Source organism: Mobula birostris, chromosome 1 (genome assembly GCF_030028105.1).
Source record: "Mobula birostris isolate sMobBir1 chromosome 1, sMobBir1.hap1, whole genome shotgun sequence".
Lineage (NCBI taxonomy): Eukaryota > Metazoa > Chordata > Chondrichthyes > Myliobatiformes > Myliobatidae > Mobula > Mobula birostris.
This window is the reverse complement of record NC_092370.1, coordinates 223539021-223552519: the sequence shown is the minus strand read 5'-3', so window position 1 is coordinate 223552519 and position 13499 is coordinate 223539021. Positions and strand designations below refer to the sequence as shown.

The 13499-nt window shown below is 45.6% G+C and overlaps 1 protein-coding gene across 6 annotated transcripts in view; it reads right to left on the bottom strand.

Annotated features, from left to right (window-relative positions):
• The window catches only part of nudt14 (nudix (nucleoside diphosphate linked moiety X)-type motif 14), a 198750-nt gene that overhangs the window by 33994 nt on the left and 151257 nt on the right, over window positions 1-13499 (bottom strand). For 2 of the 6 annotated variants that reach the window (XM_072272412.1, XM_072272395.1), the window contains one exon: window positions 9075-9124. The exons of the other annotated variants lie outside the window; for them this stretch is intronic. In XM_072272412.1, coding sequence (XP_072128513.1) covers window positions 9075-9124 — 50 coding nt within the window. The remainder of the gene's footprint in view (window positions 1-9074; window positions 9125-13499) is intronic. 6 annotated transcript variants of the gene reach the window in all.

The window sequence follows — 13499 nt, the reverse complement described above, 5'->3', positions numbered from 1 at the left end:
CTGTCTACACTTTCCACTGCCTTGGTAAAGCAGCCAGCATAATCAAAGACCCCACTCACCCAGCACAAACAAAAGCCTGAAGGACAGCTCTTATCCTGATATTATAAAGGCATTGAATGGTTCTCAGTACAATCAGATTGACCCTTAACCTAAGAATCTATCTCATTATGACCTCGAACCTTACTGTCCACCTGCACTGCATTTTCTCTGTGCTGCACTTTATTCTGCACAGCATGATAGCACAGCTATTAGCAAAATACTTCACAGCACCAGCTGAGGTTCAGTTTCTGCCACTGTTTGTGAGGAGTTTGTACATTCTCCCTGTGACCACTTGGGTATCTCCTGAGTGCTCCGATTTCCTCCCATATTCCAAAGACGTACGAGTTAGGGTTAGTAAGTCATGTGCATGCGATGTTGGTACCAGCAGCATGGCAGTATTTGCAGGCTGCCACCAGCACATCTCAGACTGTTGGCCATTGACACAAATGAAGTATTTTGAAGTACATGTGACAAATAAAGCTAATCTTAATCTTAATTCTGTTATTATTTTTCCCACGTACTACTTCAGTTGTGATATGATGAAATGATCTGTATGGATGGCATGCAAAACTAAGCTTTTCACTGTACCCTTGGTACATATGATGGTAATAAATCAACTTAGCTCTTAACAATTTCAGATAACCAACCTTTAAGTCATGTTAACTGTCATTTAACTATATACATGTATACTGTCAAACGAGACATTTCTCCGAACCAGGGTGTATAGCACAGTAGTACACATAACACACAATAACTTATGAAAGTATGGATAAAATCTACAGATGAATTACGCATAAACAAACTGAAGTGGATAAATTAAATATTGTTAGGTACAGAACAGATTAACCAGTGACACTTCGATTGCCATGTGGCTGGGAGTTCAGAAGCCTAATGGCCAGAGGGAAGAAAGTTTCCCATCCTGACCATTCTTATTTTTATGGATTAGAGTCTCCTGCATGACGGAGGAAAGTCAAAGAGGACACAGGATAGATGGGTAGAATTCTTTATAATACGAAGGGCCCTGCATATGCAGCACTTCTGATAAATGTCTCCAGTGGATGGTAGGGAGACCCCTATGATCCTCTCAGCCATTCTCTTGTAGGGACTTCCGGTCTGATGCTCGACTGCTCCCATACTAAATGGAGATGTAACTTGTCAGGATGCTCTCAATGGTGCTCCTGTAAAATTCAGTGAGTTGGAAATGGCCAGTTTTGGTATAACAGCAGGGAATGTTTGGGTGCCTGGCAGATAGGTAAGCACCTAAGGGAAAAGGACAAGGTTAGTATTTCAGACCAGTGACCTCTCCTAGTGGGGTGGGGTAGCAGACACCAACAGAATCAACAAACTCATTCGTAAGGCCAGTGAGGTTGTGGGGATGGAACTGGACTCTCTGACGGTGGTGTCTGAAAAGAGGATGCTGTCCAAGTTGCATGCCATCTTGAACAATGCCTCCCATCCACTACATAATGTACTGGTTGGGCACAGGAGTACATTCAGCCAGAGACTCATTCCACCGAGATGCAACACAGAGCGTCATAGGAAGTCATTCCTGCCTGTGGCCATCAAACTTTACAACTCCTCCCTTTTTGAGGGTCAGACACCCTGAGCCAATAGGCTGGTCCTGGACTTATTTCCTGGCATAATTTACATATTACTATTTACCTATTTATGGTTTTATTACTATTTAATTATTTATGGTGCAACTGTAACGAAAACCAATTTCCCCCAGGATCAATAAAGTATGGCTATGACTATGACTATGATTTTCCTGGGGTGTTAGCTGTTTCGCTGCAGATGCTGCCTGTTTCAGCCATGTTCTATATTTGCATTTGATTTCCAATTCTTTTTTCCTCTCTGTAGGTGCTACCTGATCTGCTGAGTTCCTCCAGCATTTTGTGTGTGTCTGCAGTTCTTTCGGCTTTTCAATCCCTGATATAGCTGTTCTCTTTCTCTCCACAGCTGCCATTCGATCCTCTGGGTTTCAGACTTATTACCTGAAGTTTCCAGTCAGTGCCATTTGTGTACCTCACCATTCTCATACTATTTGGTTTTCTCCTTTGATCCTATTCACAGACTTACCACCTGACCTATGCCAAAGATGGAAAGTGTGAAAGTGTGAGGTGAAAGGGGAGAGAGTGAAGTGTGGGATTTGGTAAGAGGCAAAGGTAAGGGGGTAGAGTTAAGGGAGTGGGGAAGGGTAAAGGGTGAGGTGAGAGGTGAGGGTGGAAAGAGTAAAGATGAGGGTGAAGGGATGTTGGAGGATGATGGGGATGAAGGGCTGGTGTAGAGGATGAAGGAAAAGTGAGAGGGATGGAGGAAGGGTGAGGAGAAAGGTGGGGTGAAGGGGCAGGGTGTAAGGGAAAGATGTGAGAGTAAGGGAGAGCAGAAAGGTGAGAGGTGAGCAGTGAGGGGATGTAGGTGGGTATCAGGGTGTGAGAGGATGTGCTGAGAGAGGGGAAAGTGAGAGGGTAACATGTGCGAGGGGAAGAAAGTGTGAGGGGATGTAGGTGGCTGATGGTGTGAGAGGAAGTGGAAGGGTAACAGGTACAAGGGAAGAAATGAGAAAGAGGGGATGTAAGTGGCTGATGGGGTGTGAGGGGAAGTGGGAGGGTAACAGATGCGAAGGGAAGGAATGAGGGTGAGAGAATGTAGGCGGCTGACAGGATGTGAGGGGAAGTGGTGAGGGATGAGGGGATGGGGAAGGAGGAGGGTAATGGGGTGTCAGGGGAAGGGGACAGTGTGGGAATGGATGAGCAATGAGCGAAGGGGTGAGGGGAAGAGATGAGGGCAGAGGAGGTGGAAAGGTGACGAGGGAAGGGGAGGAGGGCTGAGGAGAGTGACAGGAGGACTGGATTTAAGGCTGAGGGCAGGGAGTGGGGCAGAGGAGAGAAAGAAATAGGACAGAAAGGAGGAGGGGGATTGCTGGAATGACACAGTCGCTTCTGTTGAATAAATGGCCGGTGGAGAAGTGGCGTTAATCACCACACTGAACCTGGTGAGCCGGCAGTCTGGGGTCTGCTCTGCTTTCAAACTTTACAGCCTGTTGAGTCACGAATCAGCGGCTTGCCAGGCTGCTGACAGGCAGCACTAATAAAGGTGCAGTGAGGCTTTGACTGTCTTTATTTGGACAGTGGGAACACAGGCTAAATTTAGCTACAATCAGGATTGCCTCCCCTACTCACTGAACAGCTCCTCAGATCACTGGTTCACTACCAAAAACTCATTCAGAATCAGAATCAGGTTTAATAGTACCAGCATAAGTTGTGAAATTTGTTGTCTTTGCCGCAGCAGTACAATGCAATACATAATACTAGAAAAATTGTGAATTACAGCTAAAAAATATATACAATAGTTAAATTAAATAAGTAGTGCAAGAACAGAAATAAAAAAGTAGTGAGGTAGTGTTCACGGGTTCAATGTCCATTCAGAAATCAGATGGCAGAGGGGAAGAAGCTGTTCCTGAGTCGTAGAGTTGTGCCTTCAGGCTTCTATAACTCATCCTTGCCTATATTACGGAGAGTGGACAGCCAGAGACTTCCTCCCGGGGAAACAGCTAATGTGAGGGGGAATATAGACCCAGTTAGGACCAGTTACCAGGACCAGTCAGAAAGCAAAGCAAAAGAATCCTGGGGTTTTAAATAAAGACACGGAGTGCAAAATGTATATGAAATATTTACAGCTGGCAGTTCAGATTTCATAGTTCAGATTTAGACTTATTTATCACATGTATATTCAAACATAAAGTGAAATCTGTCATTTGCATGAACAACCAATACACCCAGGTATGTGCTGGGGGCAGGATGCAAGTGTTCAAAGTTCAAAGTAAATTTATTATCAAAGCAACACACATCAAAGTTGCTGGTGAACGCAGCAGGCCAGGCAGCATCTCTAGGAAGAGGTGCAGTCGACGTTTCAGGCCGAGACCCTTCGTCAGGACTAACTGAAGGAAGAGTGAGTAAGGGATTTGAAAGTTGGAGGGGGAGGGGGAGATCCAAAATGATAGAAGAAGACAGGAGGGGGAGGGATGGAGCCAAGAGCTGGACAGGTGATTGGCAAAAGGGATACGAGAGGATCATGAGACAGGAGGTCCGGGAAGAAAGACAAGGGGGGGGGGACCCAGAGGATGGGCAAGAGGTATATTCAGAGGGACAGAGGGAGAAAAAGGAGAGTGAGAGAAAGAATGTGTGCATAAAAATAAGTAACAGAAGGGGTACGAGGGGGAGGTGGGACATTAGCAGAAGTTAGAGAAGTCAATGTTCATGCCATCAGGTTGGAGGCTACCCAGACGGAATATAAGGTGTTGTTCCTCCAACCTGAGTGTGGCTTCATCTTTACAGTAGAGGAGGCCATGGATAGACATGTCAGAATGGGGAATGGGATGTGGAATTAAAATGTGTGGCCACTGGGAGATCCTGCTTTCTCTGGCGGACAGAGCGTAGATGTTCAGCAAAGCGGTCTCCCAGTCTGCGTCGGGTCTCGCCAATATATAAAAGGCCACATCGGGAGCACCGGACGCAGTATATCACCCCAGTCGACTCTCAGGTGAAGTGTTGCCTCACCTGGAAGGACTGTTTGGGGCCCGGAATGGTCATCCCCTTCTCGCAATTCCTCCGTCTCCGCCGCATCTGCTCTCAGGATGAAGCTTTCCATTTTAGGACGAGGGAGATGTCTTCATTTTTTAAAGAAAGGGTCTTCCCTTCCTCCACTATCAACTCTGCTCTTAAACGCATCTCCCCCATTTCACGTACATCTGCTCTCACTCCATCCTCCCGCCACCCCACTAGGAATAGGGTTCCCCTGGTCCTCACCTACCACCCCACCAGCCTCCGGGTCCAACATATTATTCTCCGTAACTTCCGCCACCTCCAACGGGATCCCACCACTAAGCACATCTTTCCCTCCACCCCTCTGTCTGCATTCCGCAGGGATCGCTCCCTACACAACTCCCTTGTCCATTCGTCCCCCCCATCCCTCCCCACTGATCTCCCTCCTGGCACTTATCCGTGTAAGCGGAACAAGTGCTACACATGCCCTTACACTTCCTCCCTTACCACCGTTCAGGGCCCCAAACAGTCCTTCCAGGTGAGGCAACACTTCACCTGTGAGTCGACTGGGGTGATATACTGCGTCTGGTGCTCCCGATGTGGCCTTTTATATATTGGCGAGACCCCACGCAGACTGGGAGACCGCTTTGCTGAACATCTACGCTCTGTCCGCCAGAGAAAGCAGGATCTCCCAGTGGCCACACAGTTTAATTCCACATCCCATTCCCATTCTGACATGTCTATCCACGGCCTCCTCTACTGTAAAGATGAAGCCACACTCAGGTTGGAGGAACAACACCTTATATTCCGTCTGGGTAGCCTCCAACCTGATGGCATGAACATTGACTTCTCAAACTTCCGCTAATGCCCCACATCCCCATCGTACCCCATCCGTTATTGATTTATATATACACATTCTTTCCCTCTCTCTCCTTTTTCTCCCTCTGTCCTTCTCACTATACCCCTTGCCCATCCTCTGGGTTTTTCCTCCCTCCCCTTTTTCCTTCTCCCTGGGCCTCCTGTCCCATGATCCACTCATATTCCCTTTGCCAATCACCTGTCCAGCTCTTGGCTCCATCCCTCCCCCTCCTGTCTTCTCCTATCATTTTGGATCTTCCCCTCCCCCCCCACTTACAAATCTCTTACTAACTCTTCCTTCAGTTAGTCCTGACGAAGGGTCTCAGCCTGAAACGTCGACTGTACCTCTTCCTAGAGATGCTGCCTGGCCTGCTGCGTTCACCAGCAACTTTGATGTGTGTTGCTTGAATTTCCAGCATCTGCAGAATTCCTGTTGTTTATTATCAAAGTACAGATATGTCACCATATACTACCCTGAGGTTAATTTTCTTCTGGGCATTCACAGTAAATACAAAGAAATATAACAGAGTCAATGAAAAACTCCACACAAATTCAAACAACCAATATACAAAAAAAAATAAACTGACTGAACAAAAACTAGTTAATAATAATAAATAACTACATAATAAATATTGAGTTGTAGAGCTGTAGAGAGTTGTAGAGTTGTGAAAGTGAATCCATAGGTTGTGGAATCAGTTCAGTGTTGGGGTGAGTGAAGTTATCCATTTTGGTTAAGGAGCCTATTGGATGAAAGGTCATAACTGTTCCTGAACCTAGTGGTGTGGGATCTAAGGCTCCTATACCTCCTTCTTGATGGCAGCAGTGAGTAGACAGCACGGCCTGGATGGTGGGGGTCCCTGATGATGGATGCTGCTTTCCTGCTACAGTGATGGGGAGGGTTTATCTGTGATGGACTGGGCCTTAGCCACTACTTTTTAATAGGCTTTTCCATTCAAGGGCATTGGTGTTTTCACTCCAGACCACGAGGCAACCAGTCAGTATATTCTCCACAATGCATCTATAGAAATCTATCGAAGTTTTAGATAACACGCCAAATTTTCGCAAACTTCTAAGAAAGCAGATTAACTGCCTTGCCCTCTTTGTAATGGCACTTATGTGCTGGCCTCAGGACAGATCCTCCGAAATTATAAAGCCTAGGAATTTTAAAGTTACTGACCCTCTTCACCTCTGACCCCTGATGAGGACTGGAACATGGACATGGCAATAATCAGCTCCTTGGTTTTACTAACGTTGAGTGAAAGGTTGTTGCTGAGGCACCACTCAGCCAGATTTTCATGTCCCCTCCTATATGCTCTGGCACCGTGCTTAGGCTCACAGTCATAAGTCTAAAGCAAGTAGAGCAGGAGACTAAGCACACAGCCCTGCAGTGTACCTGAGCTAATGGTGATTGCGCAAGAGATGTTATTGCCAATCTAAACATGAGTGCATAAAGTCTATGACAACTGTGGCATATTCATTCAGATCCTTCGATGAGTCCTTGAACATGGCCCAGTTCATCACTTGCATCAATCGTGTAGCCGCTCCTCTGTCTCCTGCAACCACCTCTTTGTTGTCCTTATCTCTGGTGCCTTGGTTTTTAGCCTCTGCCTTTATACCAGTAGGACAGTCAGATGATCAGATTTCCAGAAATGCAGTCTTGAGCTGGAACAGTAAGCATTTCTGATAGTAGGGTTACAGTGGTCAAGTGTGTCAGGATCCCTGGTGCTTCAAGTAATATGTTGATGATAAATGGGCAGAAATTTCTTCAAGCAAGCCTGACTGAGTTCCTCGGCAATGATGTGAGAGGCATTAGGTAGGCTGTTTCTTGTTTGCTTATCACAACGCTCAATGTATTGAGTGCTTGCTTACTATCTGCCTTTGGCAGCATGTAAATTGCTGGTCAGGATCACGGAGCAGAATTCTCTTGGTAAGTACCTCCACGTCCAAGCACCACGAAGAGTTTATCATGAAACACAGATCCCACCTCCTGCATTTTCTGAATCAGCAGTTTGGTCCATCCGGTGGATCAAGAAACCATTCAGGTGAACCACTGTGTCTGAAATGAGCCATGTCTCCGTGAAGCAGAGAAAACAGCAATTATTAATTTCCCTCTGATACAGCATTCTTGCCCTTAAGTCTTCTATCTTGTTTTCCAGTGACTGTACATTAGCTAATAATACATTGGATAGGACAAGTTTCATACCCTGATGCTTTAGTCTGGCTTAAAGTCCTCCCCACCCCCGTGTCTTCCAGCGGTGGTGATGGCTAACCTTCACCTACTAAAAGGTGCCATACCTGCATCCCTGAGAGTCAAGTTCACCGAGTACTTCAGTAAAATCACTAATTTGTTTAGATAATTCAAAAGTACATTTCTTAAAGGGAAATTACAGGCTGTAGATTGCCTAGATAGTAGCTTAGAAGTAGATCTAGAAGGTTTGTGAACTGCCTGCAAAATGTCGCAATGTAGCACCTGTGCCATCTTGGATCTAATGTGCCACACATTCAGCAGCATGCCACAGTTAGAACACTGTTTATCAGCAACCCAGGCGCAGAGATGGCCAGTGATTCCCAGGTCAGCAATTCCTGGGTTGAGGTCCACACAGGCAGGAATCACAAGGGCCCTCCCAAGGTCATCGGGGTTGGAGGTCCATGTGAGTCCAGGAGTGTGCTCGAAGGTCAAACACATGATCGTGAGTTCCAGGGTTGATACCCAGAGGATAGTGAAGTCTGGGGGACAAAGACAAAGGTCAAAGTCCAGAGCTCGATAAGTCTGGAGGTTGAAGGCCGAAATTGGTATGTCCAGAGGTAGAGGCCAGAAGCTGAGTATGCAAGCCCAGGCTAGTGCTTGGAGGTTGAAAGCCCGACGTCTATAAATCTGGGAGTCTGGGGCCAAGGACTAGAGGCCTGGAGGTAGCCTGTCCTGGGGTTGGAGATCTGTTTGTGTGTGTGAAGGGGTGGGATGGTTGGAAAGGGGCTTGTTTTGCTGCTGTTGTCTTGTTTTGGTCTGTAGTTGCTATTGTATTAGTGTTACAGCGAGGGGTGTGGCAAGTATCAAGAGTGTTAAAGTGAGGGCATAGTGTGTTTCAGTGTTACAGTGAGGGGTGTGGGGTGTGTCAGTGTTACAGTGAGGGGTGTGGGGTGTATCAGTGTTAAAAAGAGGGTATAGTTTGTATCAGAGTAACTGTGAGGGGTGTGAGTGTATCAGAGTGTTACAGCATGTGAGCCAGACCTAGATCAGATAAGATTTATTACTGAAAACAACTGAAACTTGCCTGATGAAAATATGCACTGCAGCAGCTCTCAGCTGGAAAATGTCAGTTTGAATTCTCGCAGTGCAGTCAGCCTGAGGAAATATGATGTTGGTAGGGAAAGTAACGATGAGCTCTAAAACCGGGAAGATTTAAGGTGATTTGATGCTTCCTCACCAGGATTCACACTAACAGCCGAGTCTCTTTCACTTTATGGAACTGATTATGAAATAGTCTTTGGGTTGTCATTTCAGAGTTCTGTCAACTGATCTCCACAGAACAAGTCCTTGTCAGTCATGCACACAATACTACAAAGTTCAAAATAAAATTCAAAGTTCTAAGTAGATTTTATTAATGAAGTACATATACGTCACTATGCACAAACCTGGGATTCATTTTCCAGTGGGGGTACGTAGCAATTCTACAGAATGGTAACTGCAACAGGATCAGTGAAAGATCAACTACAGTGCAGAAGACAACAAACTGTGCTAATGCAAATATAAGTAAATAGCAATAAATTACGAGAACATGAAATAACAAGGGAATCCTTAAAGTGAGATCACTGGTTGTGGGAACATCTCAATGGATGGCAAGTGAGTGTAGTTATCCCTTTTTGTTCAAGAGCCTGATGATTATGGGGTAGTAACCAACCTTGAACCTGGAGGTGCAAGTCCTGAGGCACCTATACTTTCTACCAGACAGCAGCAGTGAGAAAAGAACATGGCCTGGGTGGTGGGGATCTCTGATGATGGATTTCTTGAACTTTTGGTAATGCCCCCCCACCCTTCACCATTCCCCATCACTTTTTCCCTCTCTTACCTTATCTCCTTGCCTGTTCATTGCCTTCCTCTGGTGCTCCTCCCCCTTTTCTTTCTTCAAAGGGCTTCTGTCTTCTCCTATCAAACTCTCCCTTCTCCAGCCCTGTATCTCTTTCATCAATCAACTTCCCAGCTCTTTACTTCAGCCCTCCTGGTTTCACCTATCACCTTGTATTTCTCTCTCCCCTCCCCCACTTTTAAATCTACTCCTCCTCTTTTTTTTCCCCAGTCCTGATGAAGGGTCTCGCCCCAAAACATCAACTGTACTCTTTTCCATTGGTGCTGTCTGGCCTGTTGAGTTCCTCCAGCATTTTGTGTGTGTTGCTTGGATTTCTAGCATCTGCAGATTTTCTCTTGTTTCTGATGATGGATTTACAAGGATGTTGCCTGGATTGAGGAGCATGCCTTATGAGAATAGGTTGAGTGGACTTGGCCTTTTCTCCTTGGAGCGACGGTGAATGAGAGGTGACCTGATAGAGGTGTGTAAGGTGATGAGAGGCATTGATCGTGTGGATAGTCAGAGGCTTTATCCCAGGGCTGGAATGGTTGCCACAAAAGGACACAGGTTTAAAGTGCTGGGGAGTAGGTACAGAGGAGATGTCAGGGGTAAGTTTTTTACTCAGAGAGTGGTGAGTGCGTGGAATGGGCTGCCGGCAATGGTGGTGGAGGCGGATATGATAGGATCTTTTAACAAGGCTTTTGGATAGGTACATGGAGCTTAGAAAAATAGAGGGCTATAAGTAAGCCTAGTAACTTCTAAGGTAAAGAAATGTTCGGCACAGCATTGTGGGCCGAAGGGCCTGTATTGTGCTGTAGGTTTTCTATGATACTGCTTTCCTACAACAGTACTTCTAGTAGATGTGTGCAATACTTGGAAGGGCTTTGCCCGTGACGTACTGGGCCAAATCCACTACTTTTTGTCAGATTTTCTGTTCAAAGGCACTGGTGTTTCCTCACCAGGCCTGATGCAGCCAGTCAATACACTCTCCACTACATACCTAAAGAAGTTAGTCAAATCTTCAGATGTCATGCCAAATCGCTGCAGACTCCTAAGTAGAGATGCTGCTGTGCTTATGTGCCAGGTCCAGGACAGATCCTCTGAAATAGGACCACCCAGAAATTTAAAGTTGCTGACCCTCCCCACCTCTGATCCTCTGATGAGCACTGGCTCATGGACCTCTGGTTTCCCCCTCTTGAAGCCTCTTGGTCTTGTTGACATTGAGTGAGAGGCTGTTGTTACGACACCAGAAAAATTTTCAATCTCCCTCCTGTATGCTGATTCATCACTACCTTCAATTCAGCCCACAACATTGGATAATAGTTCTAAACATTAACACAAGAGATACTGCTAATGTTGGAAATTCTGAGCAGCACACACAAATTGCTGGAGCAACTCAGCAGGTCAGGCAGCATCTATAGAGGGGAATAAGCAGCTGACATTTTGGGCCGAAACCTCTCATCAGGACTGGAGCTCCCAAATATTTCCTACACTGTAGGATAACTCAGTGAAAACCTGCTCCTTAGTTACAAAGCCAGAGGGCACATGTAGTCTGAGACTTGCGCAGAGGTGGGGAGGGAGAAGCAGGGGGTAGGAGATGGGAAGAGAGAGGTATGGGGTGAGAGGGTAAGAGAGATGGAGTGGGAGAGTGGGAGGGAGGGAGGGAATGAGAGAGAATGAGAGATGGGGAGAGAGGGTGGGAGGGAGTAGAGAAGGAGGGAGTAGAGAAAGAGGGGGTGGGAGGGAGGGAGGAGTGAGGAAAGGGAGAGTGAGGAAAGGGGGGGAGTGAGTGAAGGAGGGGGGAGTGAGGGAAGGATGGTGGGAGGGATGGAGGAGGGAGTGAGAAATTGAAAGAGGGAGAGCTAAAATCTAGGGTGGGTAGAAAGACAGGTAAAGGGAGGAGTGAGAAAGGGAAGAAGAATGGAGTAACAGCAAGAACACAGGCAGAAAGGAATAAATTAATAGATAAAGATATACAATAGCTTAATTGCAGTTTTCTCTGATCTATAAATAATTCCATATGTGTTTTTTTAAATCAACTTGTCCTCCTGTGTGATTTGTAATTCACACCTCTGGGACTTACTGTTCCTGCAACAACTTAAAAATATTCTCATAATGTAAAAAAAAATTTCAGATGAAATCAACATCTTAAATAAAATATACAACAGAAAAATGTGCTACTGGGTGCAACCAGTCTGGGGATACTTGACAGAATTCCTCCCTCTCCTTATGAATGGGGTTGAAAGGGAAAATAAATCGGCAATGTTCGAATGGAGGAGCACTTGATGGGCCAAATGGCCTGATTCTGCTTCTACTCCTTTTGGCCTTATGATCTCATTTCAGCTTGCCCATTTGGTGTCATTCTCCCTCAGGTAGGGGCCTGAATGGGACAGAACCGGCAGAACCCAGCTGTCCACAGAAGCTGGCTAGGTGCTGACTTGCAATTTGAGGAGTTATGCAGACATCTCCTCCTATCCCATTCCAAGCCCAGAGGTCACATGTACCAAGATACAGTGAAAAGCTGGTCTTGCATACTGATCATACAGATCAAAGAAAGGGCAACTAAAAAAGCTGTAAGAAGGGAAAAGATGAAATATGAGGGCAAACTAGCCAGTAATATAAAGCACGACACTATAAGTCTTTTTTTCAGTTATATAAAGAGTAAAAGGGAGGTGAGAGTTGACATTGGACCACTGGAAAATGATGTTGGTGAGGTAGTAATGGGGAACAAAGAAATGGCAGATGAACTTAATATGTACTTTGCATCAGTCTTCACTGTGGAAAACACTAGCAGTGTGTCAGAGGTCCGTGAGTATCAAGGAACAGGAGTACCATAGCAAGGAAAAAAAGGGCTAGGCAAACCCAAAGGTCTTAAAGTGGATAGGTCACTTGGACCAGATGGACTACATCCCAGAGTCCTGAGAGAGGTTGCTGAATGGATGCGTTGATCATGATCTTTCAAGGATCACTTGATTCTGGCATGGTCCCGGAGAACTGGAAAATTGCAAATGTCACTCCACTCTTTAAGAAGGGAGGAACACAAAAGAAAGGAAATTGTAGGCCAGTTAGCCTAACCTCAGTGGTCGGGAAAGTGTTGGAATCCATTATTAAGGACAAGGTTTCAGGGTACCTGGAGACTAATGATAAAATAAGTCAAGGTCAGCATAGTTTCTGTAAAGGGCAATCTTACCTGACAAACCTGTTCGAGTTCTTTGAGGAAGTAACAAGCAGGGTGGACAAAGGAGAGGCAGTAGATGTCATTTACTTGGATTTTTGGAAGGCATTTGATAAGGTGCTACACATGAGACGGCTTAACAAGATAAAATCCTATGGCTTTACAGGAAAGATACTGGCATGGAGAGAGGAAAGGCTGACAGGCAGGAGGCAGCGAGTAGGAATAAAAGGAGCCTTTTCTGGTTGGCTGCCAGGGACTAATGGTGTCCCTTGGGGGTCAGTATTGGGACCACTACTTTTCATATTGTTGGTCAATGATTCAGATAATGGAATTGATTGTTTTGAGGCAAAGTTTGCAGATACCGTAATACAAAGATAGGTGGAGCAGTAGGTAGTGCTGAGGAAGCAATGTGATTGCAGCAGGACTTAGACAAATTGGAAGAATGGGCAAAAAGGTGGCAGATGGAATACAGTGTTGGGAAATGTATGATAATGCATTTTGGTAAAAGGGAAAATAGTGCAGACGATTTTCTAAATGGGGAGAAAATCCAAACATCAGAGGTGCAGAAGAACTTAGGAGTCCTCGTGCAAGACTTCCAGAAGGTTAGTTTACAGATTAAGTCTGTGGTAAAGAAGGCAAATGCAATGTTGGCATTTATTTCAAGGGGAATAGAATATACAGTGCCTATAGAAAGTGTCCACCCCCTCTCCCCTTGGAAGTTTTCATGTTTTACTGTTTTATAACATCGAATCACAGTGGATTTAATTTGACTTTTTTGACACTGATCAACAGAAAAAGACTTTTTCATGTCACAGTGAT